At 40.4% G+C, this 19,996-nt stretch overlaps 2 protein-coding genes across 2 annotated transcripts in view; one reads left to right on the forward strand and one right to left on the reverse strand.

Annotated features, from left to right (window-relative positions):
- Nucleotides 1-19,996, reverse strand: part of LOC146504875 (uncharacterized) — a 197,652-nt gene that overhangs the window by 66,226 nt on the left and 111,430 nt on the right. The gene's annotated exons all lie outside the window — the stretch shown is intronic.
- Nucleotides 12,449-19,996, forward strand: part of LOC146504878 (blastomere cadherin-like) — a 31,512-nt gene continuing 23,964 nt past the window's right edge. The window contains exons 1-8 of the mRNA XM_085183629.1: nt 12,449-12,574; nt 15,116-15,230; nt 15,861-15,949; nt 16,303-16,404; nt 16,800-16,940; nt 18,206-18,361; nt 18,833-18,974; nt 19,575-19,695. Of these exons, the coding sequence (XP_085039755.1) occupies nt 12,527-12,574; nt 15,116-15,230; nt 15,861-15,949; nt 16,303-16,404; nt 16,800-16,940; nt 18,206-18,361; nt 18,833-18,974; nt 19,575-19,695 (914 nt within the window). The 5' untranslated portion in view covers nt 12,449-12,526. The remainder of the gene's footprint in view (nt 12,575-15,115; nt 15,231-15,860; nt 15,950-16,302; nt 16,405-16,799; nt 16,941-18,205; nt 18,362-18,832; nt 18,975-19,574; nt 19,696-19,996) is intronic.

Raw genomic sequence — 19,996 nt, forward strand, 5'->3', positions numbered from 1 at the left:
TGCATAATCACAGGTGTGTGCAAAAATTTCCATGTTTGGATTTCTTGGAATTTGGTTTCTTTCAGTTTTTCTCTAGATGTGTGCACATGTATGTGCATTCATGTGAGTTTTTCCTTCCCACTGTCGCCAAAGTGCTTGCTCATAGGGGGTCATATGATTGTTGGGCTTTTCTCTGTATCTATGAAGCGCCTTGAGGCGACATTTGTTGTGATTTGGCGCTATATAAATAAAATTGAATTGAATTGAATTGAATTGAATGTGTGCATGCCTGGAGTAGTGAGGTTTGTTCATAGGGTGGACCTCTACGCATAATCACAAATGTGTTCCATCATTTCCATGATTGGATTTCTTGGAAATTGGTATCTTTGGTCGACTTTATCTCTGGATGTGTGCATGCATGGAAATCTGAGGTTGGCTGGTCGGGTGGACTTCTGCGCATAATCACAATCACAGTGTGTGCAAACAAACTGTCTTGCTCTCTGTGATTCTATATGGCCACAGTCCAGAAGAATGTGTAGACAGTTGCATGTGTGCACAAGCATAACAATTGGTCTTGTTGTTTATGTGAGTGGTTGTGTTCATAAACTGTCACCAGTAGTTGGTTGAAAACCCATGCGGGTACTGGGTGTGGTTTGCTCTGTGCCGGTACGCTCCTGCCAATCCACTCAGGATCAACAGGCTCAAGAAGGTGCAAAGCGCATTCCTAGCCATTCTAAATTGGGTTTTGGATCCGTTGGTTTCTTCACCAGGATTGAGACGAGAGGTCCTAGAGATATTCTCCCCCCTTTTTACCCTGGACTTTTCACCATTACCCAGAGTCGGCCAGGAAGTGTGTTACCTTCAAAGGGAGAAAATCCCGTGGAGGCCTGGGGCACCTCCCGGACTGCAAATAACAGAGGGTCTAGCCAGCGATCACAATTGCATTCATCCTCGCTAATGAACTTACGAATCATGGACTTTAAAGTCTTATTCAGCTGCTCCACCAGCCCGTCCGTCTGAGGGTGGTAGACGCTGGTCCGAATAGATTTAATGCCCAGTAATTCGTACAGTTCCCGCAGCGTGCGAGCCATGAACGAAGTGCCCTGGTCAGTCGGTATCTCTTTCGGGATTCCAACTCAGGAGATGACCTGAAACAGTGCCTGCGCCACATTCTTTGCAGAGATGTTGCGCAGAGGGACTGACTGCTTCCGGGTATCGCGTTGCATAATCCACCAGGACTTATACAAAGCGATAGCCGCGTGCACTCGAGTGAAACGGCCCGATGAGGTCCATGCCAATGCGCTCAAACGGGACCTCCATGAGTGGGAGCGGGCGCAAAGGCGCTTTTGGTATGGCCGGCTGATTAACAAGTTGGCAGTCCGGGCAGGACGCGCACCGGTGGCGCACATCCGCTCGGATGCCCGGCCAATAAAAGCTGGCCGTTATTCACTCCAGAGTTTTTTCATATCCCATTTGCCCTGCCATGGGGTTATAATGAGCCGCCTGGAAAAACATTTCCCGGCTGCCCTGCGGCACCAACAACTGGGTGTGTGTCTCCTCCATGCGAGTGTCACGACTCACTCGATATAACTTATCTTTTAATAAAATGAAGCGTCGTACGTCCGCACGGCTTCAGGGCGCACCACGTGACCATGTGTTTCTCTGTGAACCTTCTGTGTACCCTGCATTATTCCGTGTTCACCGTGTCTCTCTACGCCTCGCCCCGTGTCCTCCTTTTGTGTTAGTTTTCCCAGTTTAGGTTTATGTTCTGTTCTGCCCACATCTTGGTTTTGTTCACTGTAAATAAATCCCACTTGCACCTCCACCACTGTCCGCCATTGGATCCTCATTTCTCACCTTCACACGACTGCTGCCCCAGTAGTGATAAAAATATCGACAACCACTGACTGATGGCTGCAATAACAGCATTGTAAGATGGCAATGCTGTGATTGCAGCCATTCCCCAACTCTCTGTGAATTGGGGAATTCACAGAGAGTCCCTACTGATTAAAGTTGGGCTTTAATCAGTGGGTTTTGGTCAATTGTTGTTGATCAATGGTCATGAGAATTTGCATAATTACGATTAAGAAACTCACCTCCCAGCCCATTGTTCCTTCAATGGGCTGGTTTCAGTCATTATGCAAATGTACTGTTTATAAGATTGGGGAAACCTGCAGTCAGCTGAGACTGAAGAAGTCACTTGGATGAGTGACGAAACGTTTCTCCCACAAAACGCTACGTCCAGATGAACAGATTCAACTTTTGGAGATTTACTTTCCTGGATGATTGAGAATGCATCAAGACGTTTTAATCCACTTTGGCAAGGCTTGTACGTCAGTATGAGCAAACAGCAGGTAAGATGGCGGACTACAGGAACCACCTGAAAGTCAGCCTCAGATGCCAACAAAACAGGATTACTCCTAAAAGTCTGCAAATGAGCTCTCCCGTTAAAGGCTTCCGGGCAACAAAAATCCTCCAGAAGGCACAGCATCAGTTGCTTAATGAACAGGTGAGGCAAACAAATTATACCATCAACATGCTAAAATCTCAAGTTGTAGAGGCCGTACAATCAATACATCAGAGATAGCATTTAACAAGAAATGAAATGTGCAAACATATATAAAATTAAGGAACAGTTAACAAAACATTTCAAATAAATAGCAACAATGGTGTCTTTAAACAAACAAAATGTAACATTCACTTTGCTTTCTGCCAAAAAGTGCTCTTCATTCACAAAACAAAATCCACAATAACATAACAAGACTAGCGGTCCTGTTGCTCTATTTTCACCTGTAAAGCAGGAGTGGGGTAGGCGGAGGTTTGTCCTGGTGCAAGTGAGCCGCAGCGGTCAGTGGAAGAATCCGTGAGTTTCTCTGTGAATTTCCCATTACGTCATAGCGCACTCGGTGCTTGCTTGGAAGTTTAGGGGGTTTTTTTCGCTGTAAAATGAAGTTTTCTTCCCACGCACAACGTACACTAATGTTTTTGTCACTTTTTATGGGATCAAACTCAAAGTAAGGTCAGTACTTCCACCCTTTAAACGCTGCACGCTCACACTCTCTCCCGCACTCGATATATTATCCATTGTTGATCTGCACACAGCTGTTGTCACGAACGTCGCACTCGCTTACGTCACTGTCATGAGACATTCTCGCAAAAAAATCACGGTTTTAGTAATGCAGTAACGCAGCGTGCTTACGGGAAAGTAACGGTAATCTAATTACCGTTTTTGCAATAATAATCCCTTACTCTACTCGTTACTTGATACCATTACCATTGATCAACAACCACTGACCAAAACCCACTGATCAAAGACTATTGATCAATGGCCATGACTATCATTCACAGAGAGTTGGGGAATGGCTGCAATCACACAATTGTAAGATGGCGAAAGATGTACCCTTAGGCCCCCTCCTCGATGGTCAGAGATGGTCTTTCCCTTTTCACGTAAATGGCCTCCTAGAGTGACGAAACGTTTCTCCCACAAAACGCCACGTCCAGATGAACAGAATCAACTTTTTAGAAACATAGTGTACGCTGTTAAGTGCCAGGAGGATTGCCAGGATTTATATATCGGGGAAACCAAACAACCTCTGGTGAAGCGGATGGCACAACACAGAAGAGCTACCTCGTCAGGCCAGAAAACGCTGAAAATGATGAAAACGCTACGTCCAGATGAACAAAATCAACCTTTGGAGATGCGTTTACAATGTCTGTTTTGCAAAACGACCACCACCCAGAGATGACACGCTTTTAGCTCCTATACATTATGTGTATTTTTCCTTGCTCAAGTTAATTGAGCTATAAATAAATCCATAAGCTATAACCTGCATAAAAGATAAGCTGCGACAAAACGAAAAGAATACAGCTTCTTTTATCAAACTATATGAACAAGTATCAACAAAGGTCATAAAACTGAAAGCTCAGTTGCAAACAAACAAGATCAGACAAGTTAACTCTCTGCAGCATTCCCCACAAGGAAAAGTAAAAATAATGTAAACAAACTGCTGGTGGGAAAAGTTGCTGTGGAAAAAAACGGTAAAAGGGAAAGTTTTTGTTCCCTTACCGAAACACACTGGAGTCTAACAAATTCATGTAATAAAAACATTGATTTCCACATAAAATATATGCAAAGAAGATTGTTTGGAATATTCTGAAACCAGGAGTCGTTACTGTTTTTGTTTTGTTCTTCTTTAAAAAGAAGTAGGGTGAAGCCCATTTGCAGCTATCTGTTTATTCCTATATATGAGATTGACTAAACTCTGGCTGCACTTCATAATATAGCTATAGCCACAGTTTTTATAGTGTAATTGCTTTTCATTTCAGAATACTTTGACACAGCAGAGTAGTGGAGTAACAACAAGACTTTATAAGGACAGGAACAAACAATTCTAATGGGACTATTTTTGATCAATAAACAGCTTCAAAATATTTTAATATAACGTAGACATAACTTTCATGAAAAAAAAACACTTACATAGCAATTTGTATGCTTGCTGAACATTTGATCAGAAGGAAATCCAACATCATAAAAGTGCAGATGAAAAGATTTGATTATAAGAGAAGAATGCAGTGGGTTTTTTTTATCATTCATTTATCTGTTATAGACTGTATGATCAGGCTTCCACAAAGGTCATAAAACTGAAAGTACAGTCTCCAAAAAAAACATGATAAGACAAGTTAACTCTCTGTGGCATTCCCTGCAAGGAAAGTGAAGATGAAGTAAACAAGTGGCTGGTGGAAAAAGTTGAGCAACTTACATTTTGTTTTGTTTTTTTAAAGATCTATTATGTGCCATTTGTACACCCACACTAGATGTGCAGATCTTGGAGGAATCTTTAACTCATTACACACTGAGTTAAACATTAATTTTAAGGTTCATTTCACTTAGCAAATAAGATATAAACAAATTACTGCAAGTATAGAACCTGCAATGGAATTTTTTTTAATAGTTAATATTCACTCATCAAATCATGCTGAGGTCTAATATATATATATATATTAGTGCCCCGTGTGAGGGGCTGCACGGCGCTAACATATTGACGCCATGTTTACCCCAATTTCACTATTCCTTCAAATATTATCTTTAGTTTTCTGTTGCTTTTTATGTCCAAATTTATGTATGCTGCATATTTTTTGTGCTCCTTCAGCTACACTACTGGACAAAAGTTTTAGAACACCCCAATTTTTCCATTTATTTATTGCAATTCAAGTCATTCAAGATTGAAATTGTACAAAGAGAAGTGGTGAAATACCCAGAGGTTAAAAAAAAGGTAAGAATTCCCAAAACTGAAAAATAATATACATTTCAGAATTATACAAAAAGGCCTTTTTCAGGAAACATGAAATGGGTTAACAATTTAAAGCTGTTCTGCAGCAACGGAGGTTGGAAGCTGGTGCTACTAATTCCTACAGGTGTTCCAAGTTTTCTGGATTACTTACAACCTCCTCTGTATGAAATGAAGCCACTATTGTATCATACAATTGTGAGCATCAGTTGAACAATATTGTACTGCAGAAAGTAGTGTAATGCCACAAAAATGTAAAGAAAAAGGCAATGGAAGAGAGACAGACCATCATAACACTTAAAAATGTTGGTCTTTCCTACAGAGAAATTGAAAAGAAAGTCAAGCTGTCAGTGAGTAAGCTTGAAAACATGGAGTGGGCAGCACAGTCTCCAGATCTAAATCCCATCCAGCTGTTTCGGGATGGACTGTAAAGAAGAGCAAAAGCGAACACAAAAAACCCAGACAAAGCAGTACTTTGAAAATACTGTACTTAATTGAATGTTAAATTAAGGCTAACAAGCAGAATTTTATCTTTATTCTAGGATGTAAAATCATTTTAATAGCTATTCCTGTAATGGAGGAGCTGTTACAATGCTTGCTGCCTCACACACTGCTTACTACGCTTTTCGATCCAAAATGAGGTTTGCTTTATCAGCAGCTTTCACCCCGTGTCAGGTAAACCCACAGAATAACACACATTCCAATACAAATAAGTCTTGACTGGGCCTGTCCAACTCAAAACTTAATATCACCTTATCTCTGATTTGTTGAGATGCCCCAACTTGTAGGCTTTCAGTGGAAAGCTGCAAATGTTTATGATTATGAGTTCATGTTGACTGCGCTTGTGTGAAAAGACGATGCTGGATTGAAGAACCCATTAAAGTTTTACCAAATTCAATTCAAATAATCTTAGAAAAAAACATAATAAGGATTACTTATCTATCTATCTGTACATACATATATATATATATATATATATATATATATATATATATATATATATATATATATATACACACACACACATTAGTGCTGGGACTCGATTAAAAAAATGATCAATTAGAGGCTTTTAATTAACCTCGATTAATCGAGGTAAAGAGCCGTTTCGTTCGCGACCGACACATCACTACATTGTAGCTCTGTGTGGCAGGAATGAGGCAAAATGCAGCCACGGTTCACCATGTGCTGACATTTCCACTTTATTTTCAGTTGCTGTTCACACTTACGGCTCAGCTTTCCAGGTGCCAGCCGGACACGCTCACAAATAACCGGACCCTACACTGCTCTTAAGCTGGTGACGCGTGATTGCGATGCTGCGCAGGTGCGTCTGCCTTCCCTGCCACAGCACCGCCAACCACGCCCCACCACACTCTGATATGTGCATCGGTGTAATCGGTATACAAGGAAATCTAGGAATGCAAAGTGCAATTAAAGGCTTTATTTTTTTCATGCGTTATTTTTTTTTTTCAAATTAATTCATCACAATTAACACGTTAAATTCCCACCCCCAATATATATACATATTTTATTTCAAAGGTCTGTCCCGTCATCAGGGAGGATTTTGTTGTTCCAGCCAGCCTCGGCCTTGGGGCCAGCTGGCGACAGAGTAACTGCATGAGTGAAGGTGATGGTTGCTTGGGTTAGTGCGAACAAACTGCATTCCAATTCCACAGCTGTCCGTAACTGGTCACCAGGTCTATCAAATTTCTGTTGGAGAGCCATGAGTTTCTCCAAGATCTGTTCCAATGGCATTTAATAAGCACAGTCTGAGTACTCACGTCCCTTCCCATCACCATCTTCCTCATGCATTGATGAATGTTCACTGCCTCATTCTGGACTGTGGTGCTGATGCTCATCAGTCCCCGGCCTCCTTCCTTCGACTTGGTATACAGCCTTAGGGTGCTGGACTTAGGGTGAAACCCTCCATGCATGTTCAGGAGTTTCCTGGTCTTGATGTCAGTGGCTTCTAACTCCTCCTTTGGTCAGCTTATTATCCAAGCAGGGTACATGATCACAGGCAAGGTGTAGGTTTTGATGGCCCGGATCTTGTTCTTACCGTTCAGCTGACTCCTCAGGACTCACCTGATCTCTGGTATTTCTTTAAGGGGCTCTGCAGGTACTTGGTGGTTGCAGCTTTCCTTTTGACTACCTTCCCTCTCTTTGTTATCATCCGACTACATTTCTCCAGTCTGAACGACAATCCGATGTCATTGCTGTATATCCTGGTGGTGTGGATCAGTGAATCGATGTCTCGTTCACTCTTGGCATACAGCTTGATGTCATCCATGTACAGGAGGTGGCTGACAACTGCTCCATGCCGTAATCGGTATCCGTAGCCAGTCTTGTCAATTATCTCACTGAGGGGGTTCAGGCCTATGCAGAATAGCAGTGGGGACTGAGTCCTGCCCCACGCACGGAGCGATCCGCGGTAACTCGTTAACGGAGATTTGCCACGTTATGGCGTTAACGTCTTTTTAATGAGATTAACGCTGACAGCACTAGTGGGAACACAACGAATATGACTGCACATTTACTCCGACATCATCCTAGTGCAAAGACAAGTGGAAGCAGACAAAAACAACAAGCAAGCATGCTACAAACTTTACCCGAGTCATTCAGACAGCCGTTAGCACATGATTCTCCTTATTGGGACCTGATATGTTTAATATGCTGCTGAGAATATAGCCCAGAAGAAGCGTATAGTATAGCTTTTATTTTGGAAAGAGCCAATTCTCTGTAATAAACTCTCTTTTCCAAAGATGAGTGATTTCTCAATCAGATAGATTTATTATTTTATTACGTTGTTGTTTCAGCAACATTAAATTTAAAAACTGTACTTTTGAGTTATAATATATATTTATATTTTTTATAAATCACAAATTAAAAAGGCATGAACATTTTTTGTATCGAAAAAATATCGAACCGTGACACCAAATTATCGAACCGAACCGAATTTTGTGTATTGTTGCACCACTAGTGTGTATATATATATATATATATATATATATATATATATACAGTGTTGGGAAGGTTACTTTTAAAATGTATTCCATTACAGAATACAGAATACATGCCCCAAAATGTATTCTGTAACGTATTCCATTACGTTACTGAATGAGAGTAACGTATTCTGAATACTTTGGATTACTTAATATATTATCATGCTGTTTACAACTACATGAATGTACTATTGCTGTGATTTATTACTGTTGCTGAAGGTCCGCGGCTCCGAACCGTAGTAAAGGGACCTCTGGCTAATACGGTGGGTTCTGTGTCGGCTTGTAGCCGAAAACTAGCTTTACTTTGTTGTCTGGGTCAACTTTGCTAGCGAGAGACAGAGAGAGGCGTTGAAAGGCTGCTCCAACTGAACTTTTTGTTTCAGAGGAAAACACGAACACGGTGTACAGTCGAGTCTTAATAGCTTACTTACAACTAGGGTTGCCAACCGTCCCTTAAAAAACGGAATCGTCCCGTATTTAGAAACAAAAGTACACGTCCCGTATTGAGCTAATAAGGGACGCACTTTGTCCCGTAATACAGTGAGAATCAAAAGTAGTCTATAAGTTTTAATGTAATTAACGCTTTGTTTGAAAACATAATTCCCAGCCCCGCCCCTGCTTTATGACCAATGAGCTGACAGCACACTTATGACAATTCGAGTATGACAATTCAGATTACCGCTCATCTCATTGGTTGAGGAAAGGTCGCTTGCGGAGAAAATACCGGAAGACAACAGATGACCACAACAAAAAGCATGGCCAACAGGGAAACAAACGCCGACACTGCGGTGCAAGTCTCAGACGACAGTACACCTGAAGCTGGGCAAACACTGCGATTTTCAAACTGCACGATTGGCTCGCATGGGTTATAAGTTCGTAGGTCACGATGCAGGTCTCACACTATACCGCCCGATGCTCTGATGCGACCTGAGTCACACTGTGCCTCCATAAAATGAAGGTTATAACAGAAAATCTGTCGCTCGCTCTCCCTCTTTGTCTTTCACTCACACAGACACACACCACCATCAACTTTGCTAAATTACTAATGACAAACATGATCAGGCAGCTGTGATTGAGCAGCAATGTAAATCCAACTATTTTCACGGTTGTTGTGGTCGTGATAATTTGGTGATGCCACATCGAAAAGGCTCGGATGAGCTTTCCAAAGTTCTACAAGTTGTGCCTCCATCGCTTGAGTCCAGATCACACGCTGCACAGCCGTGCTGCTCCGTCTTTTTCACCGACGTTTACGTGTTTGCGTGTGAGCAGTGTGAGCGGCTGCGGTGACACCCTCACGAGCGATTGATGATCGGGAGCTGGTCGTGAGGTGTTAATCGCTTCTCGTTACCCCACGTATACTACACGATGCACGATGAAGGCCAAAATCGGGCCGATCACCAAATTGGTCGCACGACTCAAAAATCGGCTCAAAATGGGCCAAAAATCGCACAGTGTGAGCCAGGCATTAGACCAGCAATGTTTGTTCCTCTCAGAGAAAGAAAAAAAGGCTGCAAAAGTGCAGGGAAGAATGGGAAAAGGAAAACACCTGGCTGGAAAAGTGCACGATAACATCTATAAAGCGCACTGCACTGTGTGCCGGCGCACTTTTTCCATAGGCGTGCTTCTAATGGTGAGCACATGAAGAACATGAGGGGCGTGAAAGCTCGGGGAACCCTTAACCAATTTTTGTCTACCAGGCCTCGGAGAACCAGATATGGTAAACACTGGTTTGTTTGTTTTTAAACCCTCTGGTTAAGGTTAAAATGGGCATGTGCAGTGAATATCAGCGCTATGTGGCCAGAAGTGTGATAATATAATTTATTTTGTGTAATAAACAACTGCAAGGATAGATGATTACAACAAATAGATGAGTAATACATAAAAGTAATACATAGATGAATAATGATGATGAGTTATGACGCGTAATCATGGGAACAAGTGGGTTTACAAACGGGAGCAAAAGCTGAAATAATGCCTCTGCTGAAGCCAATTGCACTAAATGCACTAAATGTGCACTGTTACAAGAATATTTTTCTTTCTATTGTTTTCTATTAATTTATATAATTTTAAGTTAAGCAGGACAGAGTTCTTTTAAAGAAAGATTTACTTTTATTATCAAAAGTTAAGCATGACAGGCTTCTGTTTAAGAAAGAGACCTGTTTTATTGTGTTAATGTTGTCATTTTGAGCTAAAAATAAATGGCTAAATGATTTTTGTTTCCCATGTGTTGATATCACAAAGAATACGCATCTACTTAAATCAAATTCAAGTCAAATGGTTAAAAAAAATAATTTCACACACAAAAAAAGAGCTAAAAAATTCACCACACTGGGAAGGGTGAAGACAACTGGGTCGCCCGGCCCTGGCCACGAGGTGTCCCTTATTTATTTCTCAGGGAGTTGGCAACCCTACTTACAACTGGGCTCGTCAGGCACTCTTCTTGGCTGCAGTGGTTATTATTATATTTACATGCTTCCAGCTCCCGTTTCTGCTCGATGACAGCTTGTACTTTTCCTTTTTCTCCCTCCCTCGCTCACAGACACATAACGGGTATGGCAGTCCATTCTCCCTGCAGCACGGACTACACTGCCCATGATGCTACATTCTTTAGAGCTATACCTGTAGCATTCTGCCTATTAGCTTAGCACAACAACAAGAACAACAAAAGGGCCTCTCTCACCCAGGAAACACACAGTCGCAGAGAGAGAGAGAGAGCGTTGCCCTGTAACCATGGCAACCGTAACGCTGCCGCCTGGAACTACAGAACATAGCTGTCAAACAAAACCCAAACAGTCCTGACCCGCCACAATATGAAACAGGGAAGTACCGCCGTGTAATCCATTTATTTCAACAAAGTAACTGTATTCTAAATACCACCTTTTTAAACGGTAACTGTAACGGAATACAGTTACTCATATTTTGTATTTTAAATACGTAACGGCGGTACATGTATTCCGTTACTGCCCAACACTGTATATATATACACACACATGTCTGTGTGTGTGTGTAGATTTTTACCTGGGATTTAGTATTTGGACAGCTAACAGCTAACAGTCTCTAACAGACTTGCAATTGAATTCAAAAATTGAAAAGAAAGTCCATCTTTCAGTTTACATGCTTTGCCTTTGCAAAGCAATAATGACCTTCTATGTCACATAGCAAAAATCTGCTGACACATTTCATATACTTTTCTACTGTTGCCTTTCTATCAGATAAAACCAGTCCAGCAATTCTTTACTGATCTCTGTTCTCAAAAAAACATTTTTGAACAAAGCAGTCACATTGATTTCACTTATATTTTTCATTTCCAGACCATTTTCTGTAAGCCCTAGATATATTTGTACATAAAAATTTACAACATATCAGCAGTTTGGAAAACACAAACCAGCTTGTCACATTTAAGCAATTTAAGTCATTATAGTGCTTGGATTTCCACATAAGCTCATTAGATTTTATTTATATGACTTGTGTAATGTGAAGAACTAGCGTACACTAAAAGAAAGTTCCTGTTTTACAGTGCTGTGCAGAAGTCTTGGGTAATTTCTAATTGTTTTATTATGATAGGGAATCCTATCATAATAAACAAACACATGAAAATATAGTATATTAGATAAAAACACTATGTACAGTTCAAATGAGCATAAAAGTCAGTATTTGGAACAACCACTTTTATTCTTCACCACAGCCTAAACTCACTTAGGCAGGCTTTCTTGTAATTTCTCTAAATATTTTTCAGGATAGGTCTTCAGGACATTCCAGAGCTCTTATCTGGATGTTGTCTGCTTTTTGTTACGTTCTCTGTCAAGATGACTCCAAAATGTTTCAATAATGTTGAACTCCAGCCTGTGGGCAGGCCAGTTCGTATGAGTTTACTGCACTGGCAGTGTGTTTGGGGTCACTGTCATGCTGAAAAACAAAACTGATGCAATTCTGATTCTATTCAGATGGTACTCCAAACAGACCAAACAGAAGTTACATGACTTACTCTTAATAGTTTATTTTTTGAAGCTGAACTTTCTCTATGCTGCAAAGTGTATGTTGTATGTCTGTTACATGTTCATAAATACAGAAACTACTGGAATCTGTCTGCTTAGGTGTGTTCAGTGTGCATGACCATATCAGGAAAACAGAGCCAGAGCTTCTACAAGCTGACGTCATGCACTGAAAGTAGACTCGTCTACGTGATTGTTCAGTTGCTGTAACTACCCTCAGGAAACAAAATCATTGGTTATTGTGCTCTGCCTTCACTGAGATAAAGACATGGGGAGCATTTGGTTTGTAATTTGGTGCATTTTAACAGTTTTTCAGGTAAGAATTATATATTTTACATATTTATATATTAAATGATATTACATATTTTGCATTTTCAAAATCATTTTAATACTGAATATTACTTCAAATGTTCTACAAGACAATTTTTACTATTTCTTTTACTATTTTTAAAAATTGAGGATAAAATTGAGTTTTTGTTTATAGATGACAGTGACAGCACGACTCTGCTGCATCACCTCTGCTAACAACACTCTTTTCTATGTTTAATGGGACCAGTTGCTACAGTTTCAGAAGCCTTCATTTTTTCTATACTGTACTGATAAAGATTTTAGATTCTTAATAGTTTGTAATGTCCTTTGCTATGTTCCTCATTTCATTTCGAGTTCTGCTGAATTGAATTTTTCTTGAATTCAAGTGACTGAAAGGTCTAGCCTGCAGACACTTCTTGCTTTTATGAAACCATGCTGTTGGATTGCATGCAGAAAAAGATCTGGCATAGTCTTGCTGAAATACATAAAGCATTCTCTGAAAAATCACTGTGGAGGTGTGTTACAGTTGAGTTCAAGTGTAAGATGGGGTTCAACTGCACGACAAGCAGTGCACTCTGTCACATTTTTAACCCAAAGAATCCACGATTTCCAAATTGAATTTGAAATTTTGGTTGGTTAGGTAACAGGACAGAATATCAGATATAGATCAGATATAGATAGAGCTGGGTGTCATCTGCATAGCAGTGAAAATGTATGTTTTGATGTCTTCGATGATGCTGCCTAAGCGAAGCATGTGTAATGTAAACAGAATTGGTCCTAGCGCTGAACCCTGTGGAACTCCATAATTAACCTCAGTGTGTGAAGAGGACTCTCCATTTACATGCACAAATTGGAGTCTATTAGATAGATATGATACAAACCACTGCAGTGCAGTACCTGTAATACCTACAGCATGTTCTGATCGCTCTAATAGGATATTATGGTCAACAGTATCGAACACTGCACTAAGGTCTAGCAGGACAAGCACAGAGATGAGTCCACTGTCAGAGGCCAAGAGAAGATCATTTGTAACCTTCACTAAAGCTGTTTCTGTGCTGTGATGAGCTCTGAAACCTGACTGAACAATCAATTTGACAAAAAGACTAAATAAGTATCAAAGTATCAGTTGTACGTGTTTGAGAGTTATACCAGGGATTCAAGTACTTCTGATTTGAGGCCTTATTTTTCACAGGAGCTACAGTATCCATAGTTATCATGAGCTGTCATTTTAGCATCTACATGGATGTTAAGATCACCCACAATAATTATTTTATCTGAGCTGAGCACTAAATCAGATAAAAAGTCTGAGCAATCAGACAGAAACTCTGTAAGGCCCAGGTGGACGATAACAAATATAAGGGATAGATACCAAATAAGACTGATTTTGTCATGGTCCTGGGTCGTTTGACCCAGCGTTTTGTGTTTGGTATTATTATTATCTTATGTTCTAGTTGTTTCTGATTTTGGTTGCCTGAGTCCTCCCCCTCTGCTCTGTTCATGTCCCTGAGCTTGTGTTTGTGAAGTTTCTGTTTTACTTTGAAAGGTCCTGTCTCATGATAGTTTATTCTGTTTTACTTCCTTGTCTTGTCTAATTAGGTGCAGCTGTGTTCCCCTCTGCTATGTCATTCCCTTGTTACCTTGTCTGTATTTATAGTCAGAGGTGCACATAAGTTGTATGGGAGTATGCGGCACATTCTGCACCACATCTCTGTGCGGTCATCATTTGTTTGAAGCCAGCTCACCTTCTGCAACCACTTTTCTAGGAATACGCACGTCTTTTGTGGTTCGGACTCCTGACATTTCTTCAGAAGTGGAGGAAAACCAAAGTAATTACTTGAAGGAGCTTGCTTCTTCGACATCTTTAAGAGTTCTAAACAAATGTCTGTCCTCCTCCAGAAAATCTTATGTACGCAAACACGCGTTTCAACTTCTTATCTGGTGCGCCTCTTTTATTTTGATAGCGCACGCGCACCTGCGGACCGCTTATGTGCAGCCCTGTTTATAGTGTGTACCTGCCCGTGTTCCTTGTCACGTGGTCTGTGTAACCTGGTGAAATTTCTGCATCTCTCTGCCCAACATTCTCTGTGACATTTCCGATCTTCGTCCAGAGGTTGTATGGTTTTAGGTTTGTGTGTTTGTGTTGTCTAGTTTTTCCCCAGTTTAGGCTATGTTTTAGTTCTGTCCTTGTCATCCTCGCTTTTGTTGTTTTTCACCTCGTGTAATAAAGAGCTCACTTGCATCACAGCCAATGCCTGCATTTTGGGTCCTCATTCTCACAACACCACACGACTGACTGAAACATGTTGCTACTAAACATCCTGCGCCCTGTGCCTACACCAGGGAAGTCCTACTTATAAACACTTTTTTCTTATTTTGCTGTGAACCAGAAAGTAACCGCACTGATAAGGTTTTTTGTCTTGCTTGGTGATACTTTTGAAAACTCTGTAATGTCTCTGATGATCTACCTACAACTGCATGCACAAGTAATTGTTTAAAGGAATCTGAATCATTCGTGGCAACCATTAAAATGCTGTTTCTTCTGTCCTAGCCTCCAAATTTAGTGACTGCTGAGGAGCCAGTATGTGTACCTGGGTTTCAGTCAGATCAGCTCACTTTCAGTGTGACGAGAAACTACCTGACAAGAGGCACAGTACTGGGCAAAGGTAATAACAGAAATGGTTGTATATTGGTTAGTAGTGGTTTTAAGTTGCAGTTAGTGGGGATTTGTTTCTGAGGGGCCATCAACAGGTTAAAAGCAAATAGCACATTTCAAATAGCTGAGAATTTCAGGGCTGAAATTTCTTAATCAAACACATTTTTCACAAGTGAGAAAACTATTGCACCTGGAGCTCCTGGGTTTATACCACAAGACCATCTTGCTGTGAGCCAAAGTATTAACCACTACGTCACCATACCAAAAATATATTAATCAAAATATTTGTTTGTCATGCACAGCTACAATGATGACAAAACATCTCACATCACATGTGCACATTTCACCACACCTGAAGCTGAAGTTGGTTTCGAAGCAGCTTGCAGATATGTAGGAGGTGTAATAAGACTAGACCAGTTAACATACTTATAGAGTAGCCGAACTAATACCAGGCATGATATCAACTAATACCAATTTTTCTGCAGCTTTGATACATGAGTCTTCATAGAGCTTAACTTCTATCTGATTTAACAACGGTTTTTATTACTTTGTTCTTATGCATTTAAGACGTGCCACTTATTTTTCTGTCTCTTCATGAACTGCAGTAATTAAACAATAACTATTCTCTCTCTGTTCTCAGTGGGCTTCACTGACTGCACAGATCGCACAAGATTTCTGTTCGACACCTCTGACAAACGTTTTGTAGTAAAGACAGATGGTGTACTGATGGTGAGTGCAGATTCAAAGACTTGCTTGGTACTGTTTTTGTGGGTAAACAGAACGTAGTAAACATTTGAATGTACTGCAACAAATATCACTGGCAATCTTAGATGAATAGTGTTTGTGGGATTTTTTGCTGAAAAAAAACTGAGCGTTTCTAGCTCTGAGGATATTTTAGCTTTTGCTGACATGAAACCTCCTGAAATGTTGCAACATATTTAAAAAGGAGCAAAAGTTTCTTCGACGACTGAGCACTGTATCATAGACTGGTAACGAACATCACTGAATTTTACTTTGACAAATTCTGAATGATTTTACATGTTAGCTTCTTTAAAAATCTATAAAAAAATGTTTTCTTCCAGGTAAAGAGACCAGTTTATCTTCATGAAGGACACCATGACTTCTTCATCCACTCCTGGGACTCACAAGGCCTAAAACTGACCATTCCTGTCAGTGTGAGCATGGTGAGCATCACTATATTAAAGTGGGCTCAGCAGTCAGATAAGAGACAAAAGAAAACCAATTTTTTCTTCTTCTCAAAAGAATTTTTTTTAAAGGAAATATTCCGCTTACATTGTACTGTTCTTTACTTAGAGCATGAAACCTCAAGTACTTTTTTAATAACTTTGAATACAAAACTAAGGCTCTGGACACAAAAAGCTGTTTCTCTTTAACACTGTGTGGCTGCACATGAAAGGGTCGGTTACATTTAGTTAGTGGGTTTCAGAGCTACTCTTGTTGTTACAGCCACCTTCGACAGTCAACATAATCCTTGTACATCGAATGTATCTCATCCTCCTCATTGCACTTGATCCATTTCTGGAGTGTTCTTCTGTAAAATGTCTGCTTGTTTTCCCAGAATGCAGCTGATGCTCAGGTGCCTGTTCTGCAGTTTCCCAAGCCAGGTGAAGGGCTGAGGAGGAGGAAGAGAGACTGGGTTATTCCTCCATTAAATGTTCCTGAGAATATGAGAGGAAACTATCCCTTGAAAGTAGCTCAGGTAAGGGGACCTCAATTATCTTGTAACAAAACATTTATTCTAAAGTGTATTTCAATTTTTTGTTTTCGCCACAGGATCTTTTCCATTTGGCTTTCTTTACAGTGGGTATACTCGCTTTGACATTTGCTGTAGCTGTCATTTTCAAATGCCACTTGAAAGCAACTCGGTTTGGCAATCATTAAAATACTGTTTTGAAAAGAACAACTGTAAAATATCCATGTGTGATTGTACCAGTTAAAACGTCGCTCTGCACAATGGGCAGATTATTTGTTCCAAAAACTACTGAATTAAAGACTCGAAACAAAAACTAACAGGAAGCATCCATATAAATCCATCCATCCATTCGCTTCCGCTTATCCGTTCCAGGGTTGCGGGGGGCGCTGGAGCCTTTCCCAGCTGTCATAGGGCGAGAGGCCGGGTGCTCCCTGGACAGGTCGCCAGTCTGTCACAGGGCTAACACACAGAGACACAGACAACCATTCAGTCTCAGATTCATCCATATAAATGTAAAACAAAATTATATCAAAACAACAACAACAATAACAACAACAGAGAACAGACTTTGACAAAAAAAAAAGAACCACTAACCTGCAGTTACTCATGTCTCCAGTAATACATCAGTCAGGTTTGGTTGTTAAAATAAGCAGCATTCAGATTTCATTGATTATTAGTTAATGATCAGCGAGAGAGAAAACTGTCCCACGTGTGCCACAACAAAACTCAGTAATAAGATTGGATATCAAAATAATTCCTTATTCAGAGATCACAAGATGCCTTATTGAATGATCCTGTTGCACACTTAGATTAAAAGAAATAGAAACCAGTTTAGCTTTGTGCGTCTGCCTTTACTGTATATTCTGCAACTATATGCACATAGTTACAGGTTTGTACACAGTCTCACACAGCGTTTGTTAGGCACACTGCCTCATGGTGAGTGGCCTGGCAGCCAGAGCTGCTCATTTCAGGAGATGGTCCCTCTTGTGGTGTAACAGAGGAATAATTCTCCTCATTTGAGACTGGGGCACACATTATCTTACAACAACTAAAGAAAATAATATATTTGAACAATCGGAAATTTTAACCAAATACAGAACTGTAATTATAAGATTGGGGGGCTGTCTTGTTTTTCTTACAATCCCAATAACAGCATGTAGAAAATTGGAACCTGTCTTCTACCTCAGGCATCTCTTTGCTGTAGCTGTTGTTCAACGCTAACTTTTGTTGGAGTCAGTGGTTTGACTCAGTTCTGTTGTATTTTTGTTCAGATCCGCTCTAATGAAGACAAAACAAGGAAGATCTTTTACAGCATCACTGGTCCTGGAGCTGATCTGCCTCCTGTTGGTCGTTTCACAATGGACAGAGAGACGGGCAATCTGTATGTAACACAGCCACTCGACAGAGAGGAAACAGCTCGTTACCTGGTATTCATCCTCACTTCGTACCTGATTACTGCATTTTGATCCCCATTGGAAAGGGGTGTTTCGTTTTTCTTTAAAAAAAAAAACATTTTACTTTGTTCCAGTGTTATGTTAAACAGACAATACTGCACAGTTGAGCAAAAACAGGTTTTTGATGTGAAATATTCCGTTTAGAGAAGTATTGAGAATCTTCCGTTGGTTTGTTAAACTTTTCCAGCTGGAAATTTCAAATAATTTTGTTTTTTTTGAAATGGACCATAAAGTGACTATTCTGAGAGGCAGAAATAAAGTGGTCAAGTAACAAGATGTGTCACCTCACATCATCTAAATGCACTGTAAAGACGTCTCTTCACTCAATCAACTCTGCCTTGTTTGTATTGTGTATAGATTGAACGTGTAGAGATAACTGAATCAGTTTAAAGGTGAATCTAAACTGTCTAAATGAAACATGTTAAAAATCTTCTGTCTGTGTAGTTTGTAGCACATGCTGTGAGTGACGGAGCAGGACAAAATGAGGCTCCCATGGAGATTATAGTCAATGTGATCGACCAGAACGACAACAAACCTTATTTTACCGTGGAGTACAACGCAAATGTTGCTGAGGCCACGGCCATCGGTATGTATAGAAACCTTATTGCCTCTGGACTTCTTAGGTAGTTTTCTTTGTTTTTGGACGATTGTGATTCAAGGAGTTGGCAGTTTGTCTTGTAACCGAAAGGTTGCCGTTTCGAGCCCCGGCTCGGACAGTCTCGGTCGTTGTATCTTTGGGCAAGACACTTCACCTACCGCCTACTGGTGACGGCCAGAGGGGCTGATGGCGCGATATGGCAGCCTCGCTTCTGTCAGTCTGCCCCAGGGCAGCTGTGGCTAAAACTGTAGCTGCCTCCACCAGTGTGTGAATGTGAGAGTGAATGAATAGTGGAATTGTAAAGCGCTTTGAGTGCCCCGAAAAGCGCTATATAAATGCAATCCATTATTATTATTATTTATAATTGTTATCCATGATGGAGTTTTCTCCACGTCCACTATATTTAAAGAATTTCAAGATACCAGAGACTTAAAGATAATCAAAATGACACCTAAAGCACCAGAGAATGAATTGGGTTGGAAGGAAATTAGCAGACTTTTTGCATTACGTCCATTTTATTCAGAAAATCTTGTAAATGAAGCAGTGTAAAGACCTTCAGGAACTTCTTTTTTATTTCCTCCACTCCAGGGACTGAGGTGGTTAAGGTTGAGGCCAAAGATGACGATGAGCCAGATACTGACAACTCAGAGCTCCGCTATCGTATTGTGAACCAGGACCCACCACTGCCCACTGACAACATGTTTGAAATCAACTGTGGGATTATGATATTATTTTATGCCATGTTAGACCCCTAATTAAAGATTGTGAATTATTATGTAGTTTTAGTTTGCATTATGCTCCTGAACTAGAAGAAGGTGATAATTATTACATTTGGTAAACTGATTTGCAGTACATTAGACTGTTGATTTATTGTGAATGAATGATATTGTTTTGTGATGCATTATACTGCTGAGTTATAAGAAAATATTGTTCACAGAAAGTCATCGCCTTATTTGTCTGATTGGAAGAGAACAGAGCATTCTGCCCCATCAGCAGGAGCAGATAAACAG

The sequence above is a fragment of the Neolamprologus multifasciatus genome, chromosome 13 (assembly GCF_963576455.1).
Source record: "Neolamprologus multifasciatus chromosome 13, fNeoMul1.2, whole genome shotgun sequence".
In the NCBI taxonomy this organism is placed as follows: Eukaryota; Metazoa; Chordata; class Actinopteri; order Cichliformes; family Cichlidae; genus Neolamprologus; species Neolamprologus multifasciatus.